Source organism: Oxyura jamaicensis, chromosome 1, assembly GCF_011077185.1.
Source record: "Oxyura jamaicensis isolate SHBP4307 breed ruddy duck chromosome 1, BPBGC_Ojam_1.0, whole genome shotgun sequence".
Classification (NCBI taxonomy): domain Eukaryota; kingdom Metazoa; phylum Chordata; class Aves; order Anseriformes; family Anatidae; genus Oxyura; species Oxyura jamaicensis.
In genome coordinates, this window is record NC_048893.1 from 147,542,862 (window position 1) to 147,559,443 (window position 16,582).

Consider the following 16,582-nt stretch of genomic DNA (forward strand, 5'->3'; position numbering starts at 1 on the left):
TTATGTTTTCTGCTGTTTAAAATTCCTCCTATTTAATTTCTGGACACAAAACAATGCATGACAAATGCAGATGAATAATTTATTTTTTTTATATACAAATTCATTAGAATACTTACAGAGTTTAAGTCATAAAAAACACATACACAGTCTATCTTTGAGACTTTTTTTCCTTAAGGCTTTTTCTTTTTTTTTCCTCTCTTATTCTGTGGTTTCTGTTTTCTGCCCTCAAACACAGATTTGGCAGTCACCATGATCAGGTTTCCCAGTTCTTCATCCTCACCACTTGAGCTACTGTACCCCTTTTTCTCTTTATGGTCTGCTGTCTCTACATTAGAGGCAATTTTCCTCCTTTTGCTCTCATCTAAAACTTTGCTTTCCAATTCCTCTGCTGAGGAGTCACTAGAAGTTTCTGAGAGATGCAAATTCCCAACAAAACCGCCTCCATATAAAGGTTCCTTTCTGAAATCTGAATGCTTCCTTCTCTTTCCACTTTGGATTTCTGTTGCCATGGCTTGATGATTTGAGCAGCCTGAAGTACTTCCCCCTTTCCTTTTCTCATGCTGTTTAAGTTCTTTCTCCATAACAGCAGTAGCTTCCCGAATTTCATCAGCTTCTTCTTTTTCCTTTCTCTTCAGACAAGTCACAGCTCTGCGTAGTCTCTGACTTTTAATAGCTTGTTTTTCATGCTGTGCTAGTCTGAAGAATGAATCAATTCGAAGCTGAGTCTACCAAGAATAAAACAGTGAAACAGCTTTGAATATTTTGTGACAGTTGTTATCTAAGATACACTGTAAAGCATCATACATTAAAGCAGGACAAATGACTAATGAAATCAGTATGCACATGGGTAAGACGTATTATTATAGTAATACCTGTACTTTTATAATAAATTATGCAGTAAGGACCTTCATAGAAGGTATGGGAAAACTCCAATGAAATTCTTATTAACATTGTGTATGTGATTATGGTTAGATACACATTGCTATTCTCAACCCTAATACAGAGAATCTTTGCAATGTTAAGTACATCCTTGCAAACACATCCTTAGCTGCAAGCTGTTAAAACAACTCAACAATTACTAACAAATACTGCTAACAACACTTCACATTTGCATATGCCAATGCAACAAAATGCTGCCATTGGACTTGAGCTCAAACACATACTGCTACAGTAGAGATGTTGAGAGTAGAACTAGAAGCAGTTGCACACAATGGATCTCTGTTACTCAGCTACAGCCAGGCTTGCTGTATAGACTATACCAGTCCTCTACAGTTTCTCTAAAATCAGCTAAGGAGACCGACACTTCCAAAGGCTGTTCCAGTCAGCCTGAAAGTGTATGGATCTTATGACAGTTTTGTGGTACCTTTCAAGCCTTTGACTAGAGCCAGCCTAGGGGACTGGTGTAGGCTACATCTTGCTGGTAGCAAAAGGAGAAAAGAATCCTACCTTAGGTAATCCATTCTGCGAATGACTGTTAGAGTTGCACAGCACGCATCACTATCCACTTTTAAGTTGAATGAAAGCTGACAGTATATTTATTTGTAAAGTTGAGTAATATTATAAATGGGCTCTTGGTCTAAGTTCAGTCTGTACTCCTCCTTAAAGGATTGGTATGGTACCCAATGGTCTGTTTCACTTTACCAAAGTTTATGGGGCATTTTTATAAATCATTTTAAGAGACAACATACAGTCTTTTAAAAGCACAAAAGGTACCCGAGGTACTTGTAGTTACAGCTACATCTGGAACAAACAGCAGCTTGGACCTGAGGTAGCTGCTTGATAGATTACCAGTTTGTAAACCAACTACTGCAATTACAACCTTTGAAATTACATAGAGCACCTCACAGCACAACCAAATCATAAAGAAACAAACTCTAGAGAACTGTGTACTGACTTTTATATATAAAATTTATATTTATTTATACATATTTATAAGAAGATAAAAAATTGGCCAAATTTCACCTTCCAGGAAATGTATTTGATAGATTAAAGCCTCGCTGTTTGTTTTAAAATGTATATCTTACAATTTTCCAGGTAGGCTTACGCTATACAGAGTTCTATACTTTACCTGCTGCAAGTTCAGCTGCTTCATCACGGGCAAAAGGACTTCATCTATCTTTGTCCTAGTCCAGCCAAAGTGATCTTTACAGAATGTGCAGAAAGTTAAGGAACATTAAAAATGGTTATTGCTGCTATTTTGTAAACACAAAATAAAAACTCCTCAAATAAAACCATGTCTGGAGGAAGACTACTCTATGTCAGCATTTTTACTACTACAAAAACAAAGCAAATACCTCAAGTTATTAAACCCAACTTATGTGGATGATTCTAATATTATGCGAAGTGTGTTCATCATGGCACTACATCTCTGTTTGTTACAGAACTTCTCTAATACCAGCACTACCAAAAGTGTGCCTCCAGGAAGAAAAAGCTCATTTTGGCTATACAGTACTGCTGTAAAACGCAATACGTGTAAATAAAATACTTGTACATTTGCACACCCTGAAATTTTCATTTACTGTTTAAAGCGTTATTAGTTCTGCATGCACTGCCATCTACTTTTCAACAATTCACTGCAGCTCAAGCTGCGACCAGTGCAAGCAATAGACATTACTGCAAGGAATGCAGTAAATAACTGGGTTTTGAAACTCACATGTGGAAGACAGAACAGTTAACGAAGCATGATGTCACAACAAGCTGCTCAGTCCAGCTATGAGACCGGATTCAAAGTGAAGCTGGAGGGCAGCACAGCCTCAAATGCCATACGCACGTAGCCACATTCTTTTCAATTCCAGAGCTAGTATCAGTGTAGGAGAGCGCACACAGCTGGGGCAAGGAGGCCCCTCACACCAATGAGATGTTAAGAATTTGGCAGACTGCTACCGAGTCACTACCTAGCCTTATGAACTTTAATCTGAATACTTTTAGCTAACAATTCCTGTCTTATAATAAAAGGATATTCTCTGATCTGCTCTACATCAGGCTTCCCCCAGGTGAACGAACCCCTTGTTTCATCCACCACAGGCTTCAAGTATGCTTCTGCTACTGCTGGATTCGGGAAACCTGTAGAAAGCTGCAGCTCCCGCAACTTCTTCTTGACTTTGGTATCATGTGGATTAGGTCTCATTTTCTTATTTTTCTGAGCCTCCTGCCACCACTCACTGAAAAACAGAGGAAAGCATTCATTTGTCCACCTAAAATGTAACTTGGAATGTCAAGAGCATCCACGCTAACTTAAATAGCTTTAATCGGACTCCCTGTTTCAATTACTACATGACATGAGGTAGGAAATTTTCAAATAAAAATAGCCAAAGGGAGATATAATCTGAAAGCAGAAAGGACAAAATATATACAGTCAATACAGCCATTGCCAGCCAAGGTAGCAAACATCACCTGGATTCCCCCTAAGCAACTAAACAGAAGGCCTTAAATTCAGCCTTATTTGGGAAGGACACCCACATGTAACAAACATTTCTGGAGTTGTTTTTTGGTGGTGGTGGTGGTGGGTTTTTTTTGAAAAATAAAAATTAAAAAGGACTTCTAACCATCCTCATGATTGCCAATACAGTTGGTGTGGCACTCTTCAAGCCTTGTTCTTCCCCACATCCTACCTGTCTGTCTCTTTCCAGGTCATCCATTCCTCACTCATCAAGTCTCTTTTCTCTATGAGCAAGCTACAGCACCTTCTCACATACTCGGGGAGAAACAATCTCCACTCCACTAGGGATCCAGCTCTGCAATGAACTCAGAGGCAGCTGCGCAGTTCTAAAGCTGTTCTATTATCTTCATTAGTCTCGTGGTAACTGCTGTATAAACATATTTTATTTACCTGCCATTTCAAATACCAATACAACGAGTCACATATTTTATCGTTAACTTAGAGTCCTTAACGATGCTTATATGTTTTGTTGAATGCTTAAGCAGCAACAAAGTATATTTACTAACATTCACGTTATAGAAAGACATGAAAAAATAGAACAAAGCATACGCAAATTTTAGGAGAGGTTCCAATCCACGCCCAGGAAATTCATTTAAGATCTCCATTGCTGTTACAAAGCCAACATTTGGGATGCCCTCAGTGTAGTCACTTCCAAGCAAGTAGGCCAAATTAATTAACTTGCTTCGATCCAACCCTGTGAAAGAAAGTAAAACAAATATAACCAGTGCATTCTGCATCTGTTCTCTTCCAGAAAATTTAATATTTTTAATTAGTAAGATAAACAACAAAAGAAATACAGATGGATTAACAACAGGATTTCCTAAATTATATTCTGAAGCTGTGTTAATATGCTACTGCTAGCTCAAGCACCATAGTTGTATTTGCTAGCTTAGCATACTTTAGCACATCTTGCCAAAACTAAAGAATTACAGTGCAGAAATCCAGATTTCCCCTACAGTCTTCAAGAGCTAAGGGGTAATATTTTACATATATTTCTCCAATTATTGTCCCGTTCTAATGCTGACCTGAATTTAGCAACTCCTGAATCAGCAATACAAATATTAAAATCCTGAGTTTTGAATTCTAGTCTTTAATATCAACATCTCTGCTTCTTGAAAGTGCTCCCAAACTAGAAGTCATTTGCTCTGTGCTAGTGCAGTTACTCCAATAGAACAAAAGAGCCGCAGAAACAGCTAGAAAGAAGGAAGAACTCAGTTGACCTCTTCTTCTCGGTACATTATAAGATCTGAGGCAACCAGACTGATTTGCAGTGACTAGCTTCAGGAGTTTACATAAAAAATAAATATTCCTGTGGAGAAAAGAAGGAACGTGTCTAAGCACCCATCAGAATGCCAGTCAGGATACTCACTAACAGCCAGGCAAGAAGAACTGTTTAATGCATAGAAAAGGAGTAATAGTAAAAGACTGCAGAGCAATGTGACAAGAAGACAGATTATGACTATTTTTCAATAAATAAATAACATCTCTGGTTTATTACATTAGTAGCAGCTAAAAATCATGTGTGCTTTTGCAGAACTTCTTTCCAAGTAAACTACAGTGGCGTACCTAAAATATGTACGGAAAGTTTCATTCAGTTTGCTGGGAAAATAAATCAAAAACATTTTTCACCACATAAAAAATGTGGAATTTTACATGCTGAAGGCATTGACATATTATTTCAAAGACCATATCCCAAAAATGTCAAAGCTGAATTTAACAGTTCTGCTTAAACAAGACATTAAAAATTGCAAAAATTGGCTTGTATTTTCCTTAATACACTTCATGCAACACTGAAGTTTAACAGTTCAATATAATTAGCAATAATTTGATCAGATAGGTACAAGGACAATCAGAAGAAAAAACTGTCAATACTAACTAAAAAAAAAATAAACACTTTTTACAGAGCATGTAACTACACTGGATCCCTTTTTAATCGTTACGTGTCAGTATGTCCAAAATAAACTTCAATTTCCTGAATATTACAAATCTGATGACATCAGAATACAATTTTCCCACATGAGAAAAATCACACTGACATTTATCCAGAACCTGGCACTGTAGTTCACGCCTCCAGCCTTGACAGATCATCACACTAACTCACTGTATTGAATACAGGTGTATCAGGCAGCTGCAAATTCAGAGGGGTCATCTGGCAGTAAAAACAGCAACCCAACTGAATGCCTTCAGAGACTTTCCAAAGAACAGGCATTTTATACATCTGTTATGTAGGAATTCTGTAGGGAATTCAACTTCAGAAAGTTATGTGGCAAAGCTGTCCTATCAAAGACTATATCTAACAGATCAATTGCTGAGCCTTACCTAGCTGGTTTTGAAAATCAATGTACTGATAATATTCCACATATTTGTTTTGACTGAAGAAATTTTTATAAACGTGCCGTGCACCAAATAACCAAACATCACTATCATCAGTGATTGTCCCAGAGGTCTGGTCAGTTAGGTCCAGTATAGCGCACTGTGCCTCCGCTTCCATTGGAGCTTCGATGTATGGAATACCAAACAGACGGAGGAGCTCCTGTAAGGAGGCAAAGCAGTTAATATTTCATCTGAAAGATGAAATTTTAATGTTTTTCTACATGACTCAATACTACTAGATTCACACTTGGGAGGTATTTAATATTTCACAGCAAATCTTAATTTCAACAAAAGAGCACTATGTACAGTTCAGTCAAAGCAGAAGTCCCACTTACTCATCTCAGGAAGACAGTGCACTACTTGATCACACTATTACTGCAGAGTTTGAGAATCTCCTGTCTTAATTACACAAACCAGCTCAAGTGTTGTACTTTCCACAACCACTACTTTACCATGGAGAAAAGTCCACGCATTACAGTTATGTGGACTCCAAGAAAGAACGATGGAGGTTAAATAAATAAATAAATAAAATTAGTCATCACCTCAGCTCAGAAAATAGCTGGAAGGCCTATGAGAAATATGTCTACCTGCTAACTAACAGCAGGCAGACTAGTCGTCCTCTGGATGGTGGTTTGATAGACATGTATTTTGATACATTTTACACAATCTGCTTTTATGGAATACATTGTTTAACCTCAGTTAAGTATCTCATACACAGGAGGTAGAAGACTAGTAGACTAATACTAGTCAACTGTATAACAGCTGCATTAACTTCCACTGTATTTCAAGTAGTTCTTCCGTTAGACTGCATTGTCTTTTCTATGTTAATACGCTAGCAGAGGTTACAAGTTTACACAGGTATTACTGGTGAGATTCCTTAAAAAGATCAATATGGCACAACCTTTAAAAGCTGATATTTAAAAATATATTGATTTACTCATAACTTCAATATTATTTTATGGTGTTACAGCATTTATTTAAAATTGTTGGAATTGAAATTTAATCTCAGTATTTTCAATATTTAAAATCAAGCAAACAGAAGAAAACAAGCTTCTAAGAGGAAGAAAAGGTGACCCATAACTAAAGAAACAACAAGCAGCTTTTAAGAAAATGTTTGACTGCAGAAGTGAGGGGGGCACATCTTACCCTACATCTTATCAAAATGATTCAACAAATACTACCTGGCTTTCCAAGAACATCTGTCCTGTTACAGAAGAAGCAACACGCTCCTGCTGCTGTTTTTGAGCCTGAAGCACATCCTGCTCAACAGAAAGGTCATCTTCTAATTCTTCTAGTTCTTCCTGAAAAACAAAACAAAATTTTGGTAATTTCAACAATTTAGTACTTCACTACGTACTTTGCCTAAGGACACCTAAGTCCACAATTATCATTATTCTAATAGCATAGGCTCCATTAATTCATGCTAGCTTCTCTAATGCAGTAAGTTACAAAACCATAGACAAGGCTTCTTATCAGAGTGCTAAAACCTTAGTTTCCCTCTGATTTCAGAGAGATTATGGTTAACTATAATCTTTAAGGAAAAATCAGCCCCCATAAAATTAAAATGAATATATGAAAGCAATGAAACAGTGAAGAGCTGCCCAATGGTTTTCCTTAAAAAGTATTTGTGGACAGAGCACTTCATTACCAGCTAGAAACAAATAACAAGAAGTTACCAAACTGATGTCTTTCCACTCATCTGCTGCATCTTTACCGTCATTTTCTTGTTCAGCATTCTGACTGTTTGTCAGCTGCACTCCATCAGACTCCTTTTGCAAGTCCTGCGTGACAACATCTTGTCTGTCCTCCATTTCTGAAAGTGCTGTTTTTTCGCCCAGTCTCTCATCATATTTAGTAGGTAAATAATCCTCATTACTGATTTCAGCATCCACTTCAATAAAGCTTCCTATAAAAGGAAAATAAACTCCTTGGTTTTGTTTTGCTAAATGCAGTAAACAAAAATCAGGATTGCAAAATTACAGAAACCAAGTAGTTGACCATTCCATGCACCAGTTAATCACATTCAAGGTATGGAACAGCATGCTGTCCTCCTTCTCCATATTGTATACCCAGGTTTCAACAAAACAGCCTAAGGCCAAGGGGAAAATATAGCTCCGATTTTTTTCCCAATTCATACACATGCAGGAATGGATGTGTTTTAAAGCATTTCTTAAAAGAGAAGGTTAAATTGACTTCAGATAAAACAAGGCTATATTTTCTTATCTTTTTATATGATTAAAAAACACATACCATCAGAATCACTGTCTTCAGACTGTGATATCCTTTCTCTTTCCTCCTTAGGACCTTCTGCTGCTGGAAAAAAATTAATTTCCTTTTGCACCTCAGATACATTCTCTTCTGTTTGTAAAATTACTTCCTCTATATTTTTAGAAGTTTTCAAGTTTTCTTCATTTTCAGAAAGGTCTGCTGCTTCACTGTGAATCAGAGACCCTATACTAGCTTCTGCAGGGGAATAGCGTGGCTTCTGAATGCACAAGTTTGTATCCTTGTTTTCCAAAGGATTTAAGTCCAATTTTGAACCATTTTCTTCGTCTTTTTCTTTTCTAGCATCATCAACACAAGAAAAATTTTCAGCTGTGGATATACTGGTGCCCATGGGTGTAATCTGATTTTTTTCCAACTCCTGACTCTTTTGTCCAAATTCAGCATCTTGCATAATCACTTGGTTTGATGAATGAATTGCAGACGTAGGTATTTCTTTATCCTCACGTACTTCAGGGACCTGATCTTCCTCATCTGAGCTACTAAGCAGAAAATCCTTCACTTCTGACCTTTCTGTTAGCACTCTATCAGTTCTAACAGTAACAACTTCCTCCTCTTCATCATCATCATCATCATCCAGAGCTCGATGAATTGCCCGTAATGTTCTTGGAGACACGCTGCCTTCCTCTGCTATAGATGGGACAATGTTCAAATGTCCTTCAACTTTGTACTCCAGTTCTTCTTCCGAGCTACTTTCCGCCATAGCTGCCTGGATAGCAAGCAAAGTCTGGGGAGAGGGTGGTGTTGTTACTACATTTTTATCTTTCTCTGTCTGCAACTTGTCAGATGCAACTACTTCTGCATTCACAGGAGATTCATTAATTTTATTCAATTTAGTAAATTCAGGCTTTTTTGATGAGGGTCCTGCAGCAGTTTCTAAGTCTCTACTAGTAGCTTCTTTTGCTTGAATACCTGAAAAGAAACATTTTAGTAGAAGACTGCATTCCATCTTACGTAAGGAAATAGTTCACCTGGAAGTTAATAAACCGGTTTTCTACATTTGCTGATCATAATTAATTATAGATTAACAGCACTGCAAATTTCACACACACACACATGTAAACAATATTCAGTGCATTCCTTAAAATTAATGGCTGCGGGCTGCACACACGAAATAAGAGATTTTATAAAATGAAGACCTGACATACCTTTTATTAAGATATAGTGAGAAGTGTCTTCAGAAATTACCCTTCTAGATTCCACTTCTTTCACAAAACCACCTTCATTTTCATACTGTGCTTGGATTTGACCTGAGTGCTGTTGATTCAATTCTTTTTCTACATTTTCTATGCACCGATTGAGGTTGCTTTTCTTAAGCAAACCCCTAAGCTGGTACTGGGAAAAGTCACTGGACTCCTTTAAAAAAAAAAATAATCCAAGTAAATTTAAATATAATGCCACCAGATGTACGTTTATGCAAGTGCATTTACCACACTCAGGAGAGCCTTTTAATAGAAATATTTTCCTATTTCTTTTAAGCAGATAACATTTGTCTTTTGTTGACTGCTGCACTCCCAAGCAACAGTGCTATTAGCCTCATAATACATATTAGAAGTCTAAAAGATAAATAGTTTTGAATGCTGGCTAAACACAAGACCTAAGTGATGTGACCAACAAATGTTAGCTGGCTAATGGGCCTGGTCCCCACCTTAAAAGCAACACAATTTTCACAGAATCCATACGTGGGTGGTTTTAAGATGTTGCCCACCACTGGATGCTCCTTACCGTACACTTAGGCATAAGCTATCATTTCATCTGACAGATACTGGACTTAAAAAAAAATCTAACTGTGCTTTGAATAGCTGATCTAGAAGTAAGCACTGTAGGGTTCTCTGTCTCTGAACGGCTTTAGTATTATATCTGCCTGAGTTACAGCTATGAAGGTCTTTTCCCAGCTGCCAACTTCCCTAACAACCTGAGGGTTTGGAATTCAAGCTGTGTTCATTCTGCCTGATTTATCCACATTAGTAATACGTTCTTGCAATTGGAATGTTGGGCGTAATGCTGCTGAGGCATGAGGCACAGTGTGATTTATTCATTCTTGCCAAACTGCATTAGCTCTGCCAATTTTAGTAGAAATCAAGAGATAGGACACTGAATGCACACATGGGAAGGATCTGTTAGGAGTTATTACCTTGTTGTTTTTCTTTCCCCCCTCAACATAACATCTCTCATTAAATAGGCTTGGGAGTAAAGCTCTGCAGATGTGATACCCTTACGTAGTCTTCATCTGCATTAATGGCAATAGCTCCATTCTAATGACTTAAAACTATTCTAAAAATATTCTAAGAAGTATTACCTCCGGCATTGCTTCAAACAATGTTCTCTTTCGTTTTGTAAATTCTTTCATATCAGTCAAGATCTCATGTTTTACTTCTGGAGGCAGCTTGTTAAAATCTTCTGACTCAATATCTACAGAATGAGGGTTTTCAAATAATTCTTCCTATAAAAATGGAAAAAGAAACATGTATTTTGTATTAACACCCATAAATAACAATGAAATACTTCCATTATTATTTCAAATTGAAAAAAAAAAAAAACTATAAAACCTCTGTTGCTATTTCCTATACTGTGAAAAAAAAAAAAAAAAAAAAAAACAGTAAAGAAAAAAAGCACCAAATACTTACCTAATTATTGACATACACTCACTCCACAGGCTACAACTTAAAAGCTTGGTCTCATTCTTCTTATAAAAAGATATTTAGTATGAATCACATAAACAAGTATTACAGCCTCAGCAAGTCTGATTTTATCATTCCAAAGACATTTTCTTTTTGCAAACTACTTCAAACATTAACCATATACGCAAAAGAATTTTTTATTTTTGTTTTTTATTCAGATGAAAGAAAAAATAATGTCACTATTGATTATGCATTCTGCTTAAATGATATATTACTTTTCACCTCTTCCCCTGAGATCAATGCATCAGAAAGGGATACAGAATTTATCTGTGAAAACTCAAAGACCAGTGTTTCAACATCAATTCGTATCTAGAGAAGTATGCAAATTCTGCTAAGGATGCTGTCTTATTTCATTTGCACACAACTCATGAAATGCACATTCCATTTTTGCCATTACAAAAAAAAATTCTTCACATAGCCAGAAAAAAAAAAAAATAAATAAAAAATCCTATTCTGCTGTATTCTAGTGAAGAAAATTTCATTAGCATTTTCTGATTAGTAGGAAAAAAAGGCATCCTTAAAATTAACTTCTGTGCTTTATCAGTAATGTTTAATAAGACCTATACCTCCAAACCCAAACACCTTTTGTTTTGTTTTGTTTTTTTAAACAGAGCATATAAGTACAGGATAGCTCTCAATAACAAGAGAATTAGAATGCATTTACCTGCAATATCTTTTTTTGGCTCATTCTCACTTCCCATTCTTTTTCGTCTTCTTCCTCTGAGCTAAAAATCACAAGAGAAAAAAGATGTAGATATTTCCCTGGGTAAATGGAATACCTATTAAAGGCCATTTGTCTTCCCTTCACTGATACATAGAAAAATTCACACACAACAACAAAATATACAAATGCAAACAAATATAAATAAAATTCAAAAAGATACAAACAGAAGGCAAGAAGGCAAAGTGATCTCAGTTAAATCTAGATGAACACAATTTTTGCTTTTTACATAATTAACTGATTCTTATTTGGTCAGCATTTAATTTATATCAAAGTAAATAAAGTATACACAAACTGTGCAAAGAGTAATCTAATGGATAAGTTTCCACTTAGACTTATTTAAGATGTCACAAATTTGACAAGTACATACAAAGTCTACTTTTGCTCAACACGTCTCTACACTACTAAATGAGGGGACACAAACCAGAATCCAACTGCCACACACGAGCCACCCCAGCTTGAACAGTCAGGTTCATTTAGTCACATAGATGTAGTCACAGAAAGTGAGATAGCACTTTCAGGCCTAAACATGAATTCAGAGAAGAAAACTAATCTGTGGGCTGAAAGCTTATTCTGCTATTTTCCAATAAATAATTAGAAGGCTGCTGAATCCAGAGTTAGAATCCTATCTGTCCAAAAGGAAACTAAAATAAAACATAAATATTCTTTACATATCATGGAGTCAAATGGATCAAAGATCTTTCAGCAACACTTCTATAATCTGTTTATTTTAGCCATTTAATCTATTTTTCTTAATTCTACCTACCTGTTCTTCTCTTCGTTCTCTAAAGAAGGCAATGCATATATATCATCAATTTCTTCTCTTCGAACTTGTGTTATACTGGGCAAAACTTCATTGCTTGGGGAAAAAAAAAAGCAATTAATAGATACATAAAATTTACCTGCCACTTGTAAACAAGAGGAAAAAAATGACTGGGAGAGGGAAACATAACCCCCATTTTTAAAAGGGAAAAAAGGAATACCTGGGGAACTACAGGCTACTTGGTCTCACCTCTGTGCCCAGCAAGATCATGGAGCAGATCCTCCTGGAAACTAAGCTAAGGCACATGGAAAATAAGGAGGTGATTGGTGACAACCAACATGGCTTCACCAAGGGCAGATTGTGCCTGACAAATCTGGTGGCCTTCTATGACAGGTTTACAGCATTGGTGGATAGGGGAAGAGTAACCGACACCATCTACCTGGCCTTGTGCAAAGCACTTAATACCATCCCCCGTGAAATCCTTGTCTCTAGAGAGAGATGGATTTGACAGATGGATCACTCAGTGGGTAAGGAGTTGGCTGGTTGGTTGCACTCAAGGAGTTGTGGTCAACAGCTCAATGTCAACGTGCAGATCAGTGATGAGTGGCGTTCCTCAGGGGTCGGTGTTGGGACCGGTGCTGTTTAACATCTTTGCTGTTGACATGTACAGCAGGATCAAGTGCACCCACAGTAAATTTGCCTCTGACACCAAGACAAGTGGTGCGGTTGACATGCTGGGGGGAAAGGATGCCATCCACAGGGACACAGACAAGCTTGAGAGGTGGGCCTGTGTGGACATCGTGAGGTTCAACAAGGCCAAGTGCAAGGTCCTGCATCTGGGCCAGGGCAATCCCAAGCACAAACACAGGCTGGATGGAGAATGGATTGAGAGCAGCACTGAGGAGAAGGACCTGGGGTACTGGTTGAGGAGAAGCTTGACACGAGTCAGCAATGAGCGCTTGCAGCCCAGAAAGCCAATCGTATTCCAGGCTCTGCTCTTGTGAGACCCTACCTTGAGCCCTGCATTCAGCTCTGGCGTCCCAGCACATGAAGGACAGGGAAGTATTGAATGAGCCCAGAGGAGGGCCAGAAAGATAAGGGCTGGAGAACCTCTCCTACAAAGACAGGCTGAGGAGGTTGAGGTTGTTCAGCCTGGAGACAAGAAGGCTATGGGGAGACCTTACAGTGACCTTCTAGTACCTTAAGGGGGCTACAGGAAAGCTGGGGAGGGACTCTTTGTCAGGAAGTGTAGCGATGGGACAAGTGGGAATGGCATTAAACTAAAAGAGGGTAGATTTAGATTACATATAAGGAAGAAATTCCTTACTATGAGGGTGGCAAGGCACTAGAACAGGTTGCCCAGAGAAGCTGTGGATGCCCCATCCCTGGAAGTGTTCAGGGCCAGGCTAGATGGGGTTTTGGGCAACCTGGTCTGGTGGGAGGTGTCCCTGCCCATGGCAGGGGGGTTGGAATTAGATCTTTAGATCTTTTAGATCGTTAAGGCCCCTTCCAACCCAAACCATTCTGTGAATTTTTATTCCTACCTTTTGCCTCTAAGAGCAGTTTTGATAGCTTGTCTCTTCAAAAACGTTTTCAAGAGTTTCTCTGTAGTTGTCCTGGAATCACGCACAGCCAAGTCCTTCCTGTGTCTTCGCTTAGCCTGTGAACATGGAATCAACATCAACAAAATTTTGCTCAATGCCAAAGACACACATCAATAAAATTACTCTAAAAACTCTGCATGCTAAGCCTAAGGACTCAGGAGTAGTTTTCAGCTTCTGGGTATAAATGCTTTTAAGGTCAGGTCCATTCTGAAGCAAGACCAAGGCTTACGCCATGATCTACTTCTCTGCAATCTGGTTTCTGTGCAAAACAAACCTGAATAAGTATCTATCAAAAGGGAGCAGCTGCAAGCTCCAAGAGATGACCAAAACTGAGACTGCAAAGAACATCTGCACAGCAGTGTAATTCAAGTCTTCCATCCTCATGGCTCAGAAGCATAAGCAGAACTCAAGGAATTTGAAATTTCTACTCATTAGCAACAGACACATCCTATTTTGCATTGCATAATTTGCATTTGCAGGTACATACCAAGGTCTGTCTCTTCAGAAGTGGTGCCTCTCCATCAAAAACAAAGACTGGTCGAATTCGGAAAAACAGTAACTTGCAGAGTCGATTAAACAGAGTGAGGAGGTGAGCATTTTGTATGGAATTACCACGACGATCTCTGGCTCCCTTTATTGCTTGGTTTAACCAAATACTAATATCTTAAAGAATGGTTAAGAGGAAATTATGTGCAATCCTACACATATATCATGTTAACTGTTTCTATAAAGCTCACATACTTGACGGAGTGGCTTTTGCTCGCTGTTCCAGGCTTGGCCTATTGAAGCCATGGTTATCCAAATACTTGTGAACTTTGGAAAAAAATAAATTCTTCCCTCTGCCACTCTGGACAAAGAAACTACCCCATAGCAAGTAGTACCTCCTCGGTTATGTTTACAAATAAATGAAAGGTAACTTCATCTGCATCTTCTTAACATATTTCCAGCATTTAATCAAGGGAAGCTTAGACAAAAGGATTTTAATTTTGTTCATCTTCTGGTCCTAACTAGTGGCACATTTATTTATAAAAAACAAAATCTTGCAGCCTAACATTTGTGTAAAAGACTTCTTGAAAAGTCTTACTTTTAAAAAATATAAACAAACATATAGGTCTGAACATCCACATATTTATAAAACATAAAAGCTACTTATCAAAACATTGTCACAATTTAATATGAAAACTTTAAAAAACTAAACACAATAGATCACATAGAAGTAAGTGAAATACTTCGAATAACTTCCCTCACAAATTTGGCTCCTCGGCCTTACTTTTAAAGGATACCAACAGCAAGAATTTTTCCTTCTAGTGTTTCTGGGTTTATAGGTCTTCCAGTGCATTCAAGCAGTTTCCAAAGTCCTTGAACTCCCATTGTTCTTTCTTAGCTACTCTGAGAGAGAAGAATCTAGGAGGAGTAAATAAAAGTATAATTGAAAGGTTGTCTGAACCATTTATGCTTTATTAATTAAAACCCAGACCACTATTACTGCAAATAGAAATAATAAACAAACAAACAACAACAAAAATCCCACATTAAGAGCATCAAGACTAAAGCAGGGCTTTATTAAAAACCATCTACTTAAGCAGCCTGCCAGTCACATAATTGCAAATCGAGGTCTCTGCTGAAATAATCTCACATTCAAACGTGAGATTTAAAATACCAGAAGTCTGATTTGTTGTGCTACAAAGTGAGAAATGTGGCAAAATGTATTCCTTTTGGAACAGGTCAAATTTAAAACACAGAATCATTTAATCACTAAGGTTGGAAAAGACCTCCAAGGTCATCTAGTCCAACCACTCCCCTACCACCAATATCACCCACTAAACCATGTCCCTAAGCACTACATCCAACCTTTCCTTGAACACCCCCAGGGTCGGTGACACCACCACCTCCCTGGGCAACCCGTCCCAACGCCTGACTGCTCTTTCTGAAAAGAAATGTCTGAGTTCATGACTGTAGAAAACTATTCGCATCTCAAAAAAAGGTGAAGGCAGACAATCTTTCGTATTCCTTTCAAGAGGTGTATCAGGGTTATAAACAGAAGAAAAACAAAACAAAACAAAAATAAAACAAAGAGAAAAAAAAAAAGGGGGGAAAAAAAAAAGAAAAAAGAGATGATGAGTATAAACTGAGTTATGTAAATTATCGCCCTTGCTGAACTAGCTTACGAAATCTGTTGGGCAAGGGGGGGTTCTTTCCTGCCTTTGCTAGACAAGTAAAGGCAAACAAACAGTATTCACTCGTTGTGGTCGAAGAGAAGCGCTGCCAACAGATGCCCCTTGTACCACGTTCTGCTACGAGCGGTACGCCGCCCCCAGCCGGCGACCCTTCCCCGAAACCGCCCCGCCTAAGCCCGTCAGTGCTTCCAGGACCCCTCTGGGATAGAGGCGAACGCCCCCAGAGCCGGTCACGCACATCCTGACGGCCGCTCCCCGGCCCCTCAGCCCCCCGGTGAGGCGATGACCGTTGCTGGCCGTTGGGGCGGGGACGACCGTTAGGGGCGCGCGCAAGGCTCACCTGAAAGGGGGGAGGAGGGAGAGGCGGCCGCGTCACGCCGAGAACCCCCCCCCCGCAGCGCGAAGTGCGCATGCGCGCCCACCGCGCTGCCCGCCGGGAAGTGTGGTTCGCGGGGCGGGGCCCGGCGCCATGATGGGAGGGGCGGCGCGGGGCGGGGCACAAAATGGCGGAGGCAGCGGGGGGCCCCCTGGTGGGCAAGGG

At 38.7% G+C, this 16,582-nt stretch overlaps 1 protein-coding gene across 3 annotated transcripts; it reads right to left on the reverse strand.

Moving 5' to 3' along the window:
- Positions 1-60: 60 nt before the first annotated feature.
- Positions 61-16,501, reverse strand: LOC118162339 (DNA repair protein complementing XP-G cells homolog). 3 transcript variants are annotated; one of them, XM_035318466.1, is made up of 16 exons: positions 16,382-16,501; positions 15,148-15,248; positions 14,352-14,527; positions 13,805-13,920; positions 12,264-12,356; positions 11,441-11,501; positions 10,395-10,538; positions 9,244-9,451; positions 8,063-9,007; positions 7,489-7,718; positions 6,994-7,113; positions 5,759-5,972; positions 3,989-4,133; positions 2,961-3,161; positions 2,069-2,153; positions 61-725 (listed from the first exon to the last, which is right to left on the reverse strand). In XM_035318466.1, exons 2-16 carry the CDS (start codon positions 15,233-15,235, stop codon positions 171-173), a joined length of 3,381 nt encoding a protein of 1,126 aa, XP_035174357.1. In that variant the 5' UTR covers positions 15,236-15,248; positions 16,382-16,501; the 3' UTR covers positions 61-170. The 3 variants fall into 3 exon arrangements, with proteins under 3 accessions (XP_035174357.1, XP_035174349.1, XP_035174362.1); XM_035318458.1 differs by lacking the exon at positions 16,382-16,501 and having other exon boundaries at positions 15,148-15,667; XM_035318471.1 differs by lacking the exon at positions 16,382-16,501 and having other exon boundaries at positions 12,264-12,353; positions 15,148-15,666.
- Between the last annotated feature and the right edge of the window lie 81 nt (positions 16,502-16,582).

Coding starts and splice junctions, on each gene's coding strand:
- LOC118162339 (XM_035318466.1), bottom strand. CDS start 15,235: ATGGGAGTTCAAGGACTTTGGAAACTGCTTGAATGCACTGGAAGACCT. Junction 5,973..6,993: donor AGATGTTCTTGGAAAGCCAG/GTAGTATTTGTT, acceptor GCCTCCTTACAG/GAGCTCCTCCGTCTGTTTGG. Junction 2,154..2,960: donor GATGTAGAGCAGATCAGAGA/ATATCCTTTTAT, acceptor AACTTTCTGCAC/ATTCTGTAAAGATCACTTTG.